The 19,857-nt window shown below is 54.4% G+C and overlaps 1 protein-coding gene across 3 annotated transcripts in view; it reads right to left on the bottom strand.

Annotated features, from left to right (window-relative positions):
* Positions 1-255: 255 nt before the first annotated feature.
* KIRREL1 (kirre like nephrin family adhesion molecule 1) overlaps positions 256-19,857 on the bottom strand; it is a 97,679-nt gene continuing 78,077 nt past the window's right edge. For 2 of the 3 annotated variants that reach the window (XM_068541070.1, XM_068541072.1), the window contains exons 4-15: positions 15,277-15,434; positions 13,177-13,327; positions 12,032-12,137; positions 11,731-11,879; positions 11,413-11,540; positions 10,547-10,721; positions 10,352-10,452; positions 8,521-8,719; positions 7,125-7,232; positions 6,820-6,959; positions 6,128-6,205; positions 256-5,877 (exon numbers count right to left, since the gene is read on the bottom strand). In XM_068541070.1, the coding sequence (XP_068397171.1) occupies positions 5,401-5,877; positions 6,128-6,205; positions 6,820-6,959; positions 7,125-7,232; positions 8,521-8,719; positions 10,352-10,452; positions 10,547-10,721; positions 11,413-11,540; positions 11,731-11,879; positions 12,032-12,137; positions 13,177-13,327; positions 15,277-15,434 (1,970 nt within the window). In that variant the 3' untranslated portion in view covers positions 256-5,400. The remainder of the gene's footprint in view (positions 5,878-6,127; positions 6,206-6,819; positions 6,960-7,124; positions 7,233-8,520; positions 8,720-10,351; positions 10,453-10,546; positions 10,722-11,412; positions 11,541-11,730; positions 11,880-12,031; positions 12,138-13,176; positions 13,328-15,276; positions 15,435-19,857) is intronic. The other variant, XM_068541071.1, reaches the window with a different exon arrangement.

Raw genomic sequence — 19,857 nt, 5'->3', positions numbered from 1 at the left:
GCTGTGTTCCAAAAGCACAGAGTCTCTGGCTGTTTGTCCCTGAACTGCCATAGTTGGCCTCAGGCTTCTGCAACAGACACAAACTGGTGAATAAAAATGTGTTTGCCCCACAGCCTGGAGGTGACACAAATATATAGTCTCTGCCATCTCAACCCAAAGATCTATCTTTTCCTCCAACTTTGATCATTTCACCCCAAATCAGGCAAGGTTTTAAGTAACTAGAGTTGCTCGTGCATTAAACAACACAAAACATGGTACTTTTTAAAACATTTATATTTATATATATAAAAAAATTAAATATATATAATATATAGTGTGCTTGAGACTAAAAATATAGTACATAATATTTTAAAAAAAAGGAAAATGAAAAAAGGCAGAATAGGAAAAAGTGTGAGGGACACACAGATACACATTGCTAAAAATCTACGATGGTTTGTCCTAACAAAAATAATATTTTTTTTTCCTCTTCTCTTAATTATCATCATGGATCCATTTATTATCAGGGTTTGGGTGGAGAAAATTTAACTGGAGCCAGAAGTGGTGGTTGTAATCCCAAGAATAGTGGGGTAGAAAAAGGGACCACAGGGAGCCCTGGGCCTCATTCTGGTGTAATTGGAGGCAGCAGCCGAATCTTCTGGGTCACTATTGCTAGCAAGATTGCGGCGAGAATTTGATTGTATTGGCAACTTGGCTGCTCTCTCCCCAGAATTAGGGGTACTCCCAGGGGGAAGCATCTGAAGATCCCAGAAGTGAACAGAAGAACCCATGGCCCACCAACACTTGCAAAGGCCAGTGGTTGGGGACAGCAAAAAGCCAGGATCAGGGGACAGGAGATTGGTAGGAATGAGTGACAGCTCTATGCAAACAGTTATTATTATCATTATTGTTATTATTTTTAAGGGCAGGCTTGTACCAGAACCGCCCAGTATGGCCTGTGACTTCTGCGCAGCAATTATTCCTCCAGGGACAGGGCCTGGAGCTCCCTCACAGTGATGCAAGAAAATGGGATTCTGCCCCGCCCCATCTCCCAAATTGAGGAATCTCCCGAGCCACACATCTTTCCATCCTCTTCCAGCAGCACAGAAGTGGAAGGTCAGGACCCAGCTGATAAGTGAGGCCAGTGCCTTACAGAAAGAGGCTGGCCTCCAGGAAAGGAGAGGTCTCATGGGGGGATAAGGGGGAGGCAGGGAGAAGGGGATGGGTTATTTAAATGCTAATTTTATAGCCTCTTCACAAAAATAAATGCCTTTCCAATTACATCCCTTGGTCTGTGCACTTCAATGTTCTATTATCACCTCCTTACTGGTCCCACCAGGGTCAGAAGCTTCACTAATGCCTTCCAGGTGATTCCCTCGACATGCAGAAGGGCCCGTAGGGGCAGAGAGTGGTGAGCTGGCTCAGGACACACAGCACTAAGTTGGCAGAGAAGCCAGGGTTTCCGAGGCCGGGGTGCTTGGGTGTGCAGCAGTGGGGAGAGAACCACCCTCACAGCAGAGTGAGGCAGTGACTGAGCCAGTTCAGTCCAACTGGGCTCTTGGCTTTAACGTGGTTTTCTCCAAACCCGAATGGCCCAACACTGCTATGTACATGGGTCAAGTACACTGAGAGACCATCTGATTCCATCTGAAGGAGCCCAGGACTTGTGGCTCCTGACAGAACACCACCCGTTTAACGAGAGGGCACCAGGGTGAAAGAGACTCCAGGGCTCCATCCTGTAAAGCAGAAAAGGCTGCCTTCAAAATTATAAGGAAAGCAGCACCTGCTGGGACAAGAAGGTGCAGTGCCTGGAGACAGGGTGGGGATGGGGTGGGAATCAAACTAACCTCTTTCATCCCGTGCAGGACATCTGTGAGAGTATAGCGCTGCCCCCATCCCTGGCTGCTTTCCTTTCTGACTTATGGTGGGTTTTGCTTCATGCGTACTTTGTGGCTAGACTTGGAGGGATCTGGGATTTAGGATGCAAGCCGGGCCCTCCACAAGGAGACTGTGGGTCATCCAGAATCACAAGAACGTCTTCAAGATCCAGAACTTAAGTCAAAAACTGCTGGACTCCCTCTTCACTCTACCAGCTGCCCTTCCAAACTGCTCCTGCAGAGATGCCAGCTGTTCTCACGCCTTGCCCTCTGGCTCGAGAGACACCTTAGCCTGCAGGCTTCCCCTTGCTCAGTAAGTGAGGCTGGCTGTCCCCAGGCCACGGGAGTGCTCCTGAGGACTGGGGTGGAGGGTGGCTGCTTCCATTTCTCCCTACGGAGAAGGCTGCCTGAAACCTGGGTGCACAGTGAAGGAAACTCACCGTGCCCTGACCTAGCCAGAGACACCTTTGCAAAACTGTCAGGATTCTGAGTGGGGAGCAGCTCAATGGCCAAAGGATAACCCCACATCAATTTCACTGAGGTTTAGGATATGTTTTTTGCTACTGTTTGGGATTAAGGGGTTTCTAGTGGAAATTCTTTCACAACACTTCTGACAAGGTGATGAAGCCCACAGTGAAAGTTTCTTTTAAGATAGGAGAACCTTTCAATTCTCCCATCTCTCCACCTGCTCAGTCACTGTTCCCAAATCCTTGCTAGGGATGGCAGGCCCTTGCACCTCACCAAATGAATACAGCAAGAGCAGGATAATTCGAGGTTTGTGCAACTCTCCCCCTTCATCTTAAAGACCAGAAAATAGGGGGCAATGAACCTAAAGAGGTTAGGCCAAGGTCACTCAGTAAATGGCAGCTTCAGAACTGGGTCCCACGTCTCCTGACCCCTTGGTCTTCCCACCAAAACTAAAATGGCAAAGGCAGTCAGGATCACCAAAGTGACCACATCAAGGACTGAGGCACCATGCTGGGGGACTCCAGCCTCAGACAGCAACCCTCCATGCTCAAGGGCACCTGCCACTCCCCAGAAAAGCAATTCCACTGGCTTAACAGGTCGGTCCCAATTCAGATTCTGGTCAGACCAGAGTGCAAGTTGCAGAGGGCAGAGATTGCGTTGGTTGCTGACATCCCCCTGTGCCTTGCATGGTGCTTGCTTGATACCCAGGTACTGTAACGTGTTAAGGAACAGAGAACAGGGAAGTAGCTCTGTATCTGGCTTCCAAAACCCATGGTTCCTGCAGTGTCAGCTGAGTTACCGAGTGACCTCAGGTTCTCCTTCTCCCCATCAACAGAATGGACCCAGCACTAAAACCAAAAAGGAGTAAACAAGCGAATGTGGCCAAACCCCTAACAAACAAAAGTAAATGTCTTTTGGAATATTCCTGTTTAAAAAGCCACCATCTTTAGATTTTAACTGTTTAGATTACCCATGGCTTCTGTGAAAATCATCAAAATATGCATGAATTTGCACAGGAACCTGCATCCTTAACAGACCTTGTCACTGAGCTCACAGAAAAGGACTCCGCAGGAAGGAGTCAGCTTCCAGGGGTGAGGGTGGAATAGTGCTGGGAGCCCGTATGATGCCTCTGGAAGGGCCGGTCCTCGGGACTTGCCCCCGGTGAAGTGAAGGAGGATGCAGAGGCATTTTGAGAGGCTGGAACTGGAACTACTTTCTTCCTGGGTATGAGCGGGTCCTTACCAGCCAAGGGATGGCGAGGAATGTCACCCCGCAGAGCCATCCGCAAAGGTGGCGATGGCCCGTGACTGATGGGCATGTAACTCATTAAAGCGAACATGACTAATGAACGGCGACCACGAGAAAGGGCAAAGCGCATTCCGGGGATTGCAGCGGAGGACCCGCCCGCTCAAGGGGAAGAGCGGACCCTGCTTCTAGGGAAGGGGAGGCCGGGGCGGGGGAGGGAGTTCTCTTTGGAGCGCCGGTTCTCTTTGGTCAGGAGGTGGCGGCTGAGAATGCGGAATGCATGTGCAGGCGTGCGTGCGCGTGTGTAGATGGAGGTGAGGGTGGGCGTGGGGGGCCGCCTGGGCCGTGGCTGCCTGCAGTGCCCTTCCGCATGACCTTACCAGGCCCGCCCTTCCTCTTACCAGGCCCCCTCACCCGTCGGTCCCCTAAACTCTGCAACACTTGGCAGTGAGTTTGCGCTCACAATACCGGCTCCCCGCGCAGCCACCCACCCAGGGCCGGTCAACCGAAGCTGGACACTCAAGGCACTGAAACTGGAAGAAGGAATCTGATTGGTCCAAGAAAAAATCAGACACTTAACAGAACAAAACCCGTCTAAAGAGAACATCTCCCATGCCCCCAGGAAGGTGGCCTCTCTAACCAGCTGGTTGGCCCTAGGGTAGGACAGCAGAGCCCGACAGCCAGGCCCCCTCCCTGTCCTATCAGCGCCCATCAGATGACAGGTCTCACCGCCTGAATGTTTAAAAATGGATTCAAAGTGCTTGGAGACTGAACGAGTAATGGAAGGTGTTGGGAATCTGGTGAAGAACAGATGCCCCCTTTCCTTTCCACTGGGACTTGTATTTGGGTGGGGGACTCCCTACAGCTTTTTTGCTTTTTTTCTCCAAATGAGGTTTTTATTGTTTTTTGTTGTCTTTGAAAAATAGCCTATAGCACTCCCACCCTCACCCCACCACTCCCCAGGCATGCTAGAGAGTTAAAGCCAGGAAGTGGGGCAGACTGGGGAGGGGAGGGGGCTTGGGGGGGCTCCCTCTAGCGTGGGTTCTGGAAACTGCTATATAGCACACTGCTGTCTGGCTAGTGACTCAGGACATGGTTCCTGACCTTTCCTTCTCCATCACGACCCCCTGGCTTATCTGGTCGGCCCAGCACAGAGGAGAAGCAAAGGGGGCAGCACTACGGGACATACCTGGATCCCTCTGCAGGCAGACAGACAGGTGTCCCCATGGGCAGCCAGGATGACTGGCACTTTACTCCCAGCTGAAGGAGGGCTGGATCTGAACTTGGTGCCAGGACTAAAATAAATCCAAGGTCCTTTCTGCAGTCCCAAGGAGGGAGAGATGCATCCAAGGTATGAACGCAGACGACAGATGGACTGGCCAGGCTACCCCACTTCCACCTATCTGTACCAGAGCCACCCACCCCCACACTTCATGCCCCCTGGGCCAAAGCCTGTTCATCTCCACATGACCCCCTGTCTACTCACGGGAGATCAGAGGGGTGGGATAGAAAGGGAATGCTAAAAAGTGCCCCCTCTGCTCTCCGCAACCTTCACTTTCCCCGTCCCCAGGCTGGGGCCAGGCGAGAGTGCAGGTCAGAAGAGACACATCCTCCCGAAGAAGAGGGACGGGCAGGCCCAGGAGGCTGGGGCATGCACAGAGCACCATCCTCGGGACGGGGTGTTTCCGGGAGACCTGCTCCCTGCCTGCCACGGTGGGAGGAGGAAGGCTGGTCCAGGACGGGAGCAACAACGAGCAATGCCCCTGAATATCAGGGAACAGCTGTGAGAGCCTTCTCCTCTGCCCCGCAGAGATGCCCCGGCCAGGCTCTAGCCCTACACGTGCGTCTGCATGCGCTGCTGGAATCTCTGGCCGTAGTCCGAGTGCTGGGAGGTGTAGGAGAATCGCGTGGCAGTGGCGTACTTGCCAATGGGGTCATATGCCTCATACGGGGTCCGCTCCAGGCCGGACGGAGGGGCCTGGGGGTAGCCCAGTCGGTAGGTGGGGTACCCTGCTGCCCCGGGGAAGGGATGGGAATTGAACTTCTCATAGTTCTCGTAGGACAGCTGGCTGGTGGTGTCGGTGCCAGCTGGGGCAGCAGGACCTGGGGGTGTGGGCTCAGGGCCGTAGTCAGAGGCCGGGGCCCGGCTGTAGGTGTTGAGCTGGGCATAGCCGCTGGAGTGGGAGAGGCGGGAAGAGGGGCGGCCGTCGAAGCGGGCAGGGCCGGGGGCACGGTAGTCAGCATAGAGCACTGCCCTGGAAGACGGGCGGTCTTCGTGGGCACGCACATTGTAGTAGCCATTGGTGGGATCCTGGGGGGCAACGAGAGAAGAGGATGGAGGAGGGGAGTCTCTCTTGGGGGAAGGGTGTCGTCGCGTCATGGCCCGCTGGGCCTCTTTCTCTGGCTCTGCCCTGGGTTCTCAGCCAATAGCTCCCCACCTCCCGTTTCCTCAATAACCTGCTGACCGCTCCTCCCCAAACCTGCCCTCACCTCCACCCTGCAGGCCCTCAGAGCCCCCGTTCCCACCAGCCCCCGTGCGCCGGCCCCTCCCGCTTTCCCACCTTCATCTCATACTCCTCCCGGGTGTCGATGGTGTCACAGCGCAGGTCCTGCTTCAGGTCCACGTCATCCTTGAAGGACTGCAGAGCAGCAGGAGTGGGGCATCAGGAGACGGACACCCTGCCCTCGTCCTTCCTTGCCCAGCCTATCCCCACACCCAGAGGTCACCTATTAAGGGGAAGGGTCTGGGGTCATGGGCAGACTTGAACTCTGTGTCCTCTCCCAGCAGAGGCGCTGGGATGTGGTGGGAAGAGGCCAGAGACCTGGGTTCTAGCACCAATTTTGTCGCTAACATGCAATGCTTGGGTATGTCCCTGCCCCTTTCTGGGGCTCTTTCCTCATCTGAGCAATGAGGCAGTTGGGCCAGAAAACTTCTAGGGGTTTCCAATTCTGACACTCTGTAGGGCGGAGGCTGGGGTGAAGGAAGCCTGTGCAGGCCCCACCTGCCTGTCCTCTAGTGGAGGGAAATTAGCCTGGGGAGCGTGGGCACGTGAATGTGTTTATGAATGTACATGTGCACATGTATGTATGTGCATGAGCGTGTGTGTGTGTATGAGCGTGTGAGCATGCGGGGGAGGGGGCAGGACCAAGGGAGGATGACTGAGGGAGGAGGGAGTGACAGTATTGCTGAGCTGGGGTGGAGCCGGTCCCAAGAGTGTGAGGAGAGCTGGGCCAGGGAGGAGCAGACCCTCACCGAGTAGATGGCCTTCATGACACGGGTGGCCGTGGAGACGCTGGCAGTATCGTCCTCCCGGTCAGAATGCATCGTGAGTGGCTCCCGGTTCACTGTCTCCACCTTGATGTCCAGCTTTCTCAGGGTCACATCTTTGCGACCTGGGACAGAAGGAGCAGCCTGGACGCTTTCTGCCAGCCTCTGCAGAGGCTGCTTCTGGCCCCACCTGGCCTGGGGAGCGCCGCTGTCAACCCCCTCACCTCTCCCAGGCCCTGCCTGTTGGGGACCCCCAGGAGGGCTGAGGCCTGAGCAGGGCCCATACTCACTGCCTTTGCGGCGCCGGTAGAGGAAGAACACCAAGGCGATGAAGAAGAAGATGAGCAGGATGCCTGCGCCGATGGTGGCCCCGGCGATGATGCCCACAGGTAACACCTCTTCAGATGAGGGAAGGAAAGGGGGAGGGTGAGGATGGGGGCCACACGGAGGAGCTGAGCTCAGTGCTGGCTGAAGGTGAGGACAGCCGAGCTCCGTGCCCCCCTGGATTGTGCACAGGTTTATGTTTCAGCTGAGCTGTGTTCAATTAAAGTCAAGGTGGGATTTGAGAGGAAGTCTGCACTGTTTGGGTTTAGACCTGTGCTTCAGCGTCATCAGAATTGGGATCAACTTGACCCTGGCCTTGGTGGTCCGTCTGTCCCTCTCTTGCAGCCCACCTGTCTGTGAGGCTTGTCTCTCCTTCCTGGGTTGGGCTCTTGTCTGAGATCAGCTGTCCCCACATTCTCCCATCTGCCATGTGTTCTGACCTCTTTCACTGCCTTCCCCACACACACCACTGTGACTGCTCCATCTGCACCTACCCTCCCAGGGCTCAAACGGTTCTGGTTGGTTCCCCCTGCTCCCCAGAGATAAGAAGGACCCAGGAATCCTGCCTCCAGCGTTTTCTCCCTTCCTGGCTGTCCTGGATGGATCAGATCCATGTAAGTCTCTTCTGTTCCAGAAAGCCTTCCCTGCGGAGTCCCGCCTCACTCTATTACTCTGTTCTTCCCCACCAACCCCTTGCTCTTGCTGGTGTCCTCAGCTAAGAAAGACTCGAGGGGACCCCCAGTTATTTTCCCCCATCTCCCATGTCAAATGGCTAGTTCTCATTAAAAAGAAAGAGGAGTGGGGGCTCTTTTCCTCATCAGAGTTGGGAGCTTCCAAAAAAGTCAAAGGCATGATGCCCCTTTCATCACGCTATTAGTGCCTTAAGGGAGGGACTATGTGTCTCCTACAAGACTAAGGATTCGTGAAGAGGTAGGGGAACCGAAGCTTCCTGGGCACCTATTCTATGCCAGGTACTTCATGACTATCTTCTCATTTAACCCTCACACCAACCCAGTGAGGTAGGGAGTGTTACTCCCTTTCACAGATCATTTCATTTTTCTCCATCTGAAGTCATTTGCTACCACTCTGTAAGTTCTCCACTGAACTGAAAGTTCCCGGAGGGCAAGAACTGTGTTCGTTCACATCTGTCCCTGCAGTTTCTAGAGGGGGTGCCTGGCACATAGCAGATGCTCGATAAATGTTTAAAAATGCGAGTGGGTTTTCCAGCTGAGCACCAAGGCCAGGCTCTGGTGGGCAGGCCCAGGAGGGAGCTGTCTCTCTGAGCCATGCCCCCAGAGAGAAGAGGGAGCAGAGTCTCCAGGCTGCCCTGCGCCCTGGCTACACAGCCAGTACTGCTGTCACCTCGCTCTTCCAGCTGGATGATGGCTGTGCCTGGGCCGAAGCTGTTCCAGGCTGTGCAGTTGTAGTGGGTCTGAAAGTCGGCCTCCATGACGTTGTTGATGGTGAGCGTGGACAGGACCCCGCTGCCTGAGTTGGTCCTCTCCACCGTGTAGCGTTCCAGGGTCCCCACCTCCAGGAAGTTCTCCTTCCATGCCCATGCCTGGGGTGGGGAGGGCAGGACGGAATGAGGAAGAGGCAGGTGGCCCACCCTCCAGGCATCCTCACATCCTCACCTCATGTGCTCTTAAGCCCAGCCCCACACTTGCCCTGCAACAAGCCCAAGTCACACCTGCTGCCTCAAACCCTGGCATCAAACCTCCGGTCGAGGAGAAGCAGCGGCCCCCAAACATGCCTGCGACATGTGTTAGGACCATTCAAATACGCTCAGAGACACTCTTTAACATGCAGATTCCCGGGGCTTATCTCCTAAATTCGACTCTCCAGGGGAGAGGCCCAGGAATCTCTATTTTGTTGTTGCTGTTTCTGCTGGGGCAGGGGAGAGCAATTTTATTCGGAAAGCCAGCAGGCCAAGAAGATGGTAGACTACCGTCCCAAAGACCCACCTTCTCCAAGTTAGAATTCAGGCTTCTTTTATTGGGGATCTCTATTTTTGTAACAACCCCAGCTGATCCAATGAAGCAACATGTGGGACCCCTGATGTGGTCAAACAAATCCTGGGTGGAGAGCCAAGAACCCTGGGCTCTGGGCCTGACTCTCCCCTCGAGCCCCGTGTAGCCTCCCCTTCCCTCTCTGGGTCTCAGTTTCCTATAAAAGGAGAGGACCAGGCTAGAGGTAGACATGCTCCAGCTTTCCTCCAGCTCTGATTGATAGTCTGAGATGCTAAGTAAACATAACTTAACCTTCAACCCCACCTTTAACCACCGCACAGCCGGCCCTACATAGCCCACTGGCTCCAGAGACTCATCCACAGACCCTTATAATGAGTGGGAATTGGCACCGGAGAGCTGTCTCTCCTAGGCTCCTCCATCCCCGACCCCCTAGCTGGGGCATCCCCCCCGCTTTGTGTCCCCTCCCTCAGAGTGGAACCTGAGGGAGGGAGAGCCACTGAGCACTGGCTCCTTTCCAGGGATCAGTCCTCCTAGCTCTGCAAGGAAAGCCCCCCGGGAGCCAAGCCGCACGCTGCCCAGGCGGCCGTGGTAATGAAGTGTCCCTGGGCAGCCCTGGAGTTAGCCAAATGGTCATTAAATGTGCTGAGGGGTTTGACGGTTAATGGTCACGGAAGGAATTAATGGTTCATGGTGTGGGGGAGAGGGAGGGGGGTGGAGAGCAGCATGGGGGCTGGTAGGAGGAGGAAGGCAGGAGAAGCGAGAGGAGGGGCTGACAGGGTGGGACAGAACTGAGGGGGCAGGGTCGAGGGGCAGAAGGCAGAGGAGAGAGCAAGGAAGAGACCGGGAGGCTGAGGAAAGGGGAGGAGACCAGGGAGAGGAAACAGCAGGAGTGAAAGCCCAGGGGAACTAACAGCATATCCAGGGAGGCCCCACCCGGCCTTTCACACGTGTGGTCACATCACTTCTCACGGCAACCCTGTTTGGTAGGGATTAGTGCCCCTGTTTTATGGATGAGGAAACTGAGGTCCCAAATAACAGGTAACTGGCTCAGGGTCACACAACAAGTAAGAGAGGAGATGGCATTTGAACAGGAAGAGGGACAGAGGGACAGAGTCTGAGGATGAGAAGCACGGGGCACAGAAGAGGCCTGGGGAAAGCGGGAGGAGGCTGAGCGAAGCAGAGAAGCAAGCGGCTGCCGGCCGGAGGCCAGGCCCAGCACTCACAATGCGGTCTGGGGGAGGCGTGCTCCCGATGAAACACTCCACCTTGCCACCATCACCCCTGACAGCGTACTGCACGGCCTCGCTGGAGATAATGGGGGGCCCTGCAAGAAGCAAGACGACGTGGTCAGGGCCAGCTGGAACCTCCGGTGCCCGCCTCCCCCCTCACAGGCCCCCCGCCCCCCTCAGGCCACTCACCATTCACATAAAGTGGCACCTCCCGCTCGGCCACTCCGATCCGAGGCACGATGGCCCGGCAGGTGTAGGTGCCGGCATCGGCCTGGGTCACCGACTTCAGCAGCAGCTGATTGCTGTTACTCAGGACCTGGGCAGAGAGAGCAGCCTCGGGTGGGGAGCCAGGAGGCCTGGGCCCCTAGATCCGTGCGGGCCCCCGCATTGGAGGCATTGGAAAGAAAGCAGGAAGGGCCACAAGTGAATTCCCAGAAGGGAAACAGGGTCCCGAGTCTATCTGGTCCATCCCCTGACTCTAAATAGGTTGGCACTTAGACACATCATCTCTATAAGAGCGGGGAGAAAGTGGGTGGAGGCTCAAGAGGGCGGGTGAGGCTGCCATCATTCTGTATAGAGGATACAGCCGCTTCTGGTCATCTGTTCTAGTGCTTCTCTCGCCAAATGAGGTAGGAAGTTTCACTCTGAAATCCCTCTTTTTTGCAATTGTGGCCCAAACTGTCCAAGGCAGGTCGCTGTAGAGCGGCACAATTCAGCCTTCTTTTCTCTAGTGAGTCATCCCAGCTGCTCCACCCTCCTATGCAGCATTCTTTTACCAGGTCTCTTGCCACCGCAGCAGTTCCACTCAGGCCCCCTGCCCCCGTCCCACCCCACAGGTCATCACGTCCCTCCCACTGCCACTGCAGCGGCCAGCTGTCTGCCGAGGAGGGTGGGGTTGATTGCAAGCACCGTCCTTCTCTTCCAAATCCTGAGAACTTGGAAATAGCCCAGGTTCAAGTTGAAAAATAATGCTGCACCTCCTTTGCCCCCTCTCTCCCCAGCCTGTGGCCAGGCTCCTTCCTCCCAGCGTCCCGGAGAGGCAGCAAGCTTCTTACCATGTTTGAGTCCTTTTTGGTCCAGGTGAGGGTGAGGGGGGGATTCCCAACCCAGACACAGGTGAGGGTCACATCAGAGCCAATGTCCGTGGTCGTGGGTTTGGGGTCCACTACAATCCGGGGGGCAACTGAGGTAGAAAGGAACAGCCCGTTAGGGTCTTAGTCTCACTGGGGGTCAGCTCCAATCGCTCTCCTCTTCCTTCTCCTGTCCTGCCTCCTCCCCACGCCTCCTCAGCCTCATGAAGCCTCCCCAACTCCACCCCAGGCCCTTTAAAGCCCCGGCCCTCTGTCCCCACCCCTGGCCCTGCAGCTACTCACAGTGGACATTGACTAAAGTGCTGACATTGGTGCTCCCCACTTTGTTGTGAACCTCACAGGACACAGGCTCCGTGAAGAAGGAATAATCAACATTCGTCTCATAGCGACTCTCGTGGGCATCTTCGATCAGAAAGCCCCCCTTGGCCCACCTGGGGGGAACAGGCAACACAGAGCGGGGTCAGGCCTTGGAGCTCTCTCACTCACGTCCAGTGGCCTGTCCTCCTCAGCCCCCCCCCACTCCTGGCCTCAAGGGCCTCCCAGTATCCTTCCCCGGAGTGTGCCCCGCCCCTGCCCCTCCCACCTGTAGCCCAGGATCTCAGGGTTGGCTGTGGCCTGGCACGTAAAGACGACGCGCTCGCCCTCCTGCACCGTCTGTGGCTCAATGGACAGGGTCACCGTAGGAGGGTCTGCAAAGCAGAGGACTGGAAGTCAGGGTCTTTTCTGTCCCTCAAATTTCTTTTTCTCTCTCTAGCTCACACACTCAGACCTCACCCGTGTGGTGACCTGGGAATTTGAGTTTGCAGTGTACCAGCTCCAATAAATAAGCCTTCTTCACCTTTATTCCAGGAGCCTCTAGGGGCCGGCTAGGGTGACAACCAAGGATGATACCAGAGGGACAAATTAGTCAGAAGGTGTATTGACTGACTGTGACCACTAGGCGTCAGTGTGGGCTCGTTAGGCTCACTGACCAGGATGGGGGTGGGGCATCTCTCCAATCGCTGCCACTCTCCCACCCTTCCCTGGGGAGTGGGAATTTATTGAGCACTTACCAAGTAGCATACTCCATGCTAGATGCTCTTACACTATATCTCACTTAACGCTCACAACCCTGAGAAGCAGGTACAGGTCCACAATCCCTTATCTGAAACCCCTGGAACTAGATGTGTTTCAGAATTTGGGATATTTCAAGGGTTAGAAAGGTAACGGTGGGCACAGACCATTTACTGTGTAAGACCCCCAGCACAGTCTGGGCAATATCCCACAGACACACGCATTACTACATCTGCAGTGAAATGTATAGCCATTCCAATTAAGTGGGTTAAATAAAAGACTACGAAGAGCCTCGGTTCAGGTTTTGCCACCCAAGCACTTTTGGTTTAGAATTTCTGATAAGGGATTGTAGGCCTGCATTTTATTTTCTGCACGTATACCGAATTAGAAACTGAGGCTCAGAGAGATTATGTCATTGCCCAAAGTCACACGGTTGAAACCCGGGAACTGCCTGGCTCACAGCTGATGCCTCTTCTACCAGCCCTCAGAGTTCAAACCAGGGAATCCAAGACGACAAAGAAGTGGAGCATCTGTCCCAGGGCGCCTGGGGGATTCTTCTGTGCTTCTCAAAGGGTGCTGTCCCCCGCCCTTCCCGGGCTCCTTCCCAGGATGCCACTCAAGGTGCACATTCCCCCCACCCCACGTTCCCTGCCTCCTCCCCAGGACCCTGCTCACGGTGCACGTCGAGCTCGATGGACGTCTCCTTGCCACTCGGGATGGCCTCGTTCACGCTGCGGCAGGTGAAGACACGCCCAATATCCAGGTCTGTGGGGTTGATGAGCAGCTGGCTTATGGTGGTCTCCCTCTTCCCATCCTTCAGCAGTTCCTGGGGGGGGGGGGGCGGGAAACAAGGGTGGGAGACACGGTTAAGCTAAGAGCCCCCTCCTCTGCTCTCAGGGTGACCCGCTCAGAGCTGGCTTGCTGGAGGGGTATTTAACCTGAAGCTCAACCCTCCCTCAGCCCCTACCTCCTCCCCAGGTTTGGGTTGGTTTAGTTTTTAATTAATAGACTTTATTATTTTTTTAAGAGAAGTTTAAAGTTTCCAGAAAAGTTGAATAGAAAATACAGAGAGTTCCTGTATACCCTCCTCTCTGGCCCCCCACTTTCCCCTATTATTAATTAACATGATGCACTAGTTTGATACATGTGTGACAACTGATGAACCAACATTGGTACCAATACTAACGAAAGCCCATAGTTTACATTAGAGTTCACTCTGTGTGTTGTACAGTTTTCCCCATGGTTTTGAGTCCCATTCCTGGAATCCCCTGAGTCCAGCCCAAGTCCCTCCTCTTCTGGAAAGTCTTCCTTTGCTATCTCAGCCCTCAGGACTCTCTCCCCAGCCTGAACTTGTGCCCCTTGCAGGCAGTCTCTCCTCCACACCGCTCTGGTCACATCCGGCCTTGCCTCTTAGGCACCGTGCATGTGTGTTTCAGTGCTGGCTCTCTCCTGCTAGAGCATAAACTCCTTGAGGGCAGGGAAGGGACTCACAGGCTCAAAATCTCATACCAGCCCAGTGATATCCAACCTGAGGTCCCTGGACATGACCATAGGAACACTTGGGCTGTTTTCCATATTGTACACTGCCTAAGGGAAACCATATTGTTAAGCAAAGTAGGGGCCCACAGTTTGACAGCAATATAGGCATCCTTGCTGGGCCCGATGTGGTACCAGAACAGCACCAGCCCAGTGCAGTAACGCCAGCTCCCTCCTGCTGCTTCAAAGCTCCATCGTGTCTTTAAAGAGTATAAAAAAGGGGGGTGGATGACAAATGGCCATTAACCAATCAGTTTGTTTGGTTGCCAAAATATTCAAAACATGAAGCCCTAGAGGAAAAAAATAACGGAGTTCTCAGTAGTGAAAAAGTTAAGCACCACTGAAGCCAAATTGCTGCTTGTCAAAGGGTGAAACGAAGGCCAGAGACAAGTGAATTGTCCAAGGTCATACAGAGCGTCAAGGGCAGAGCTAATCCGGGTACTCACTCCCTGGGGCCACACACTCCGAGGCACACAGGTGAGCAGTCTCTCTCCCCTCAATGAGAATTGTCTCCTGAACCATCTAGCAAAGGGCTGGGTACATATGTGCTTGTCCCCAGCTGGCAGGAGGAGCTCCAAAGAGGAGATCTGGATTCTAATTCCAGCTCCACCGTCAACTTTGCCGTGTGATCCTGGGCAAGTCACTTGATGTCTTTCTCTGCCATAGGTTCCTCATCTATAACATGTACATGTAATCCCTGCCTCTCCAAGCTCTTAGTTGCGCCGACTGGGAACATGTACCAACTAGAGGCTGGGGGAAGAAAGTCGAGGGACTCAGTAGCGAGAGACCACGTTCTGATGCAGGCACAAACCCCAGCTCTGCTGCATGTCAGCTTTGTGACCCTGGCAAGTCAGTCAACCTCTCTGACCATCAGTTCACTCTTTGTGAGTTGGAAATATCACCTAATTTATGAAACTCCTGTGAGGTTTAAGAGAGACTGTCCATAAAGATCTTGGCATGCACGGTGCCTGGTACACAGTAGGGGCTTAATCAATGTAGCTATTTTCAGTATTATTCTTAGTCTCTGCTAACTGTTGACTGGACCTGTGAACCTGGGAATTCACTTCTCTTCTCCGGACCTCAACTTTCCCAACTATTTAATGGGAGGATTGGACCAGATGGTCTCTGAGGGCCCTGTTCACATCTGTCTCCCTGAGTCTGTGGTCAGATCCATGTGGGAAAGGAAAGGTGCACTGGGATGTGGCCCAGGAGCATCTGGGGGGACAGGCAGGGTCTCACTGTGCTGGCTACGGCGCCCTCCTGCTGCGTCCCGTCCCGGAACCAGATGATGGTGGCAGCAGGCTTGGCATTGAAGGCTCGGCACGTGAGGTTGTGGGGGGCGCCTGCCTGCAGCAGAATCACAGGCCCACCATCGATCCTGGTGTCCTCCGGGGGGACTGTGGAGAAGAGCAGAGCAGAGTCAGTCCAGGATGCGGCCAACACCACCCATATGACCAAAACCCCTGCCCCTGGAGGCATCTCTCCCTCTGCATGTCCACCCCTTGGCAGGGCAGGACCATCCTTACCCCCTAATTTATAGTCACTGTATCTGTTGCTCCTGTGGCCTGGGGGGCCTGGCACAGAAAGGTGGCTACCTCCACGGAGCTTCTTATGTCCGTTCCCTCCTGTGTGCGCCTCTGCCCTGGGGCAGCCAGTTGAGGGGGTCTATCACAGCAACCCCCGAAATGGACTCCCTGCCTCCAGTCCCTGCTGGCCTTAACCCATCCATCACGCTGGCAGGTTATTTTCTCTAGACAGCAGGTCAGACTGTGCCACTTCCCTGCTCAAACACCTTCCATGTCTACCGGCTGCCATGGACATGAGTTGCAAGCATCTCTGCCTGCCGTGCAGGGTTCCTCAGGCCAAGTCCTGCACTTCCGCATCTCCTCGTCGCGTTTTTGCTGTTCTTTCCCTCAGAGCTTCTCTTGAACTGCCGTCCATCCTGTTCACATCCCAGCCGCTGTACAGGGCCCTCCGTGCCGCATCCCCCTCCATCACCACCTTGGTGGTTCCCAGCCAGTCACTTGGAGCTCCGAGCACTATCTACCTTGTGTTTGCGTTACTTAAGATGATTATCCATGCCCCCTCCCCAACCCAAACTGTCATCCCTGAAAAAGCAGGAACTCCATCTCACTAATATTTACACAGTCTCCAGTGCCTAGAACATGACCAAAGCAGGCTCTGGCTAAATGCTTAAGGAATTGAATCAATCAGATGTCTGACACTAAGAAATAGGGGGGCCTCTCCCTGTCCTATTCCCATAGGCTTCTAAATGCTCAGGTGAACCAGACTGCAAGTTCCCTGGGAGCAGGGGCTGCCTCTTATTTTCTCTTAAAGCCTCAAGATCTAGTGCAGAGGTTGGTTGATAGCACATCCTGGGGGATATTAGCAGAATTAGTGGCTAAGTGATTGACGAAATAAAGGCAGAAGGGTTTGGATTATAATTTTGATTTCTGGTCCACCTCGTTCATTGGCCAGCAATGTGAAAGGGTTTTGTTTGCTTTTTGCTGGGAAAGACCAGAAAGACTCAGAGGGGCCTTTCCGAGCGAACCCTTGAGAGGAGACCCTGGGAGGCCCATGAGTCCAGCTGTGGGCAGGGCTGTCCTGTAGCTTATGAAATGACAGTCTCCATGCTGGGGTTTCTAGGAGAGAGGAACCACTTGTAGCCCATCCCAGTACTCTGCTCAACTCACGCGTGCAGAGTGGGAGGGTTTGAAAAGCATGGGTTGTAGAATCAGGCTGCCCCAGTTTCAAATCCTGGCACCTTTATTCATCTGTCATGTGATCTTGGGTGAGGCCCTCAAGTCACAGTTTCTTCAACAGAGATACACGGTGCTCATTCCCGGGGCCCTCATGAAGGCCAGATGAGGGCTGTATATGGACTATCGTGTGCAGGGCACGTGTGACGTGTGCAGTGTGTTCACTTTACTGCTCGGACAAGAGGCATTAGTGCCTCCAACTCCTGACTGGTGAATGATCGCTGAATGCCGGGCTCTTCCTCTTTGCTCACCGGTGTACCTGGCTCCAATGCCAGATGGGCACAGATTTGCAAACAGGGTGGGAAGGAGAGAAATGGATAAAGAGCCGCCACTCGGGGTCTCCTGGTCTGCGTGGGCCCCTCCAAGGTCACACCTTGCTGCCACACCCCAGGAGGACAGTCCTGGATGGGCAGAGGAGGGGAAGGCTTCTCCTTCCATTGGCTCTCCCTTCCCTTGTAACGTTGACCCTCGCCCTTTGTTCAGGGAAGGCCGCCCACCTGTCACCTCTGCCACTAGCCCACCTTTCTCTTCGTATCTGGGGCAAAAAGGAAAATAAGGCTGTTGAGGTGTCTGCTTATCCATCACGACCATGCTCAGTTAGGCGTGTGTCCCTGTGTAAGTTTATGAACACATTCTTAGGATTTGTGACTTAAGTCTGTATATCAATATGTACATGTGTCTGAGGCCTCAGCTTCCTTGTTTGTAAAATTCAAAAAGTACATTGACATCTGTTCCCCAGAGTCGTTACTGTGAAGGTGAAAGGACACCAAGGATATGAAGCCGACTGTAAACTGTAACGTGATCGACGGCATCTCCACCATCCACTGAACGCCCACCGCATGTCAGCTCAAGCGCCTCACGTATACGATTTCATTTCATCCTCACCACAAAGTACATTTCATTAATCCTTTCATGGTAAATACCATTAACCCCCATTTACAGACAAGGTACTGAGGCTCAGGGAGCTTAGGCCATTGTGCTCAGAGACAGGAGAGTGAGCTGAACGTCAGGGCTGGGACACGGACCAGGCCCGCCGAAGCCATGCCCATCACCACTGCATTCGAGCGGTTATTGCTGTGAGTAAAGAGGGAGCCGTGGGTCTGTAGATATATATTATGCCTGCGTCCGCATCTGCGAGGGAGTGGGAGGCAGCTTCTCAGAGTCCCGAGGCAGGAAGAATGAAAGGCCATTCTGTGACCTGGGCTGGTCTGGGGTGGGCCACTGAGGGGCATGGCTACAGGGGAGGCGAGGTGACGAGGCTGGCCGTGTATAGGGAGGCTGATTCTAAGCAGTGAACACAGCCCGCTCTCGGCCCTGCCCCGCCTCTGAGCCCCAGGCTGCCATGAACGAAGGCTGTGCACAAGCAGGTGAGCAGGGAGGATGCATAAATGTCTTGCCTTCTCAGTGCCTCCACGTGGCTGCAGGAGGCAGGGAGTGTGAGAATTCCAGAGAGACAAGGAGGGGGAGGGAGGGGAAAGGAGTAGCCGGTTCATCTTTCATCCCTTTTACTCTTGGGGCCTCCTCCTGCCCCCCTCATCCACCTAAATCACTCAGACAGGCTAGGAAGGCCCACACCCTCAACACTGACTGTGCCCTGCAAACAAGCCAGTCTGCTCCTCCCTCGCTGACTCACAAGCTTTTGTAAACAAGGTACTCCTCCTTCTAGGGTTCCCATCGATATTCTCCTCTTCCAGGAAGCCTTCCCCGATTGAACCAAGACACTGGATGCCATTATGAAGTTCCTGGTATATCTACGGGCTTGGTTGGCCTTTACTCATCTCTCTCTATTTCTCCGTCTCTGTGCTGGGGTAGGAGAGGGAAGAGAGAGTATCAGGGGCCCCTCATCAGAATGGGAGTTCTCTAGTCTAGAAGTAGCACCTTCCTGGATCCAAGCCAAAGCAGTTAGGGAGGGAAAAAGACAGAAGGTCTCCTAAGAATCTCACGTTCCCTTGGAATGCCTGGTCGAGCGTCGGGGCTCATACACTCTCCAACAAGGAGTGGAAGTTGATGTCTTGGCATCCCATGCCTACCCCTGGTGGTTAGCTAACTCTTGCTCCCTAACCTCCACCCTGCTCCTTGTTAATTCTTCCCATTTGTCCTCACCGGAGAGGAAAAGCCAGTCATCCACCAGCCCTGAGTCCTAGTCCTTCAGGGTCTTTACATCCAGAGAAACTGGCTGTCGGGTCCCTCCAGTCCTCACTTATTCTGACACCTCACATCTGCCCAGACCTTGGGAGTTTACAACTCCCTGCTCAGACAGCAGCAAAGCGGCAGTTGCTAAGAAAAGGCTGGCAGCATTATGCCATGCTACCAATGAGAAAACTGTTGTCCAGAGGTTATGACCTCTTCAGGGTCGTGGTGCCAAAATGGACCAGGTCTCCTGACTCCCAGTCCAGACCTCTTCCCACCACACTCAGATGACTTGCCATGTTCTCACCTTTCTCCCCCAAGTAAGAACATTCCTTGTGTCCACACTCACTCATCTCAGCTCCCCCCTCCTTTCTCCCATCCCTCCTGGGGGCGTCCCCCACTTCAGTGATTTCAGGATTGGGGAGAGAAAATAGAGGGAGCAGGACAGATCAAGTGGAGGCAGGAAAAACGAAAGGGACAGAGTGGATGACAAAGAGGAAGAAAGAGGGTCACAGGCAGACAGAGCCAGGCCGGAGACAAGCAGAGCAGAGGCAGAGGCCCAGCTTGAGGGAGACAGAAAGACTGATGGAGCTGGAGGTACCGCCAGGGAGGGGAAGGCACGGAACAGGGGAGGCGAGGGCGTGTCAGAGCTGGCCTCATTCCGTACTGCGGGCAGGAGAGAATCCCCTCATTATGCAAATGGCCCTGGGTGTTGCCATAGAGGGACATCTGTTCTGTATCCCATGGGCAGCAGCCGGGGGGCTCGGCTTCCCAGACAAGCCCTCCTCCAGCAGCTCCTGTAGACTCAGCCAGGACCACTGTCTGCCCCACCCCACCCCCACCCCCCGTTCTCAGCCCTCAAAGCCCGGTCCTGCTCCCCTGTTCCCTGAGGAGGGCTCGAGGTGAAGCAGAGAAGAAGGGGTGTGTGCTG

Source organism: Eschrichtius robustus, chromosome 3 (assembly GCF_028021215.1).
Source record: "Eschrichtius robustus isolate mEscRob2 chromosome 3, mEscRob2.pri, whole genome shotgun sequence".
Taxonomy (NCBI): Eukaryota; Metazoa; Chordata; class Mammalia; order Artiodactyla; family Eschrichtiidae; genus Eschrichtius; species Eschrichtius robustus.
Note: the sequence above shows the minus strand (reverse complement) of the source record. Positions and strands in the feature narration are given on the sequence as shown.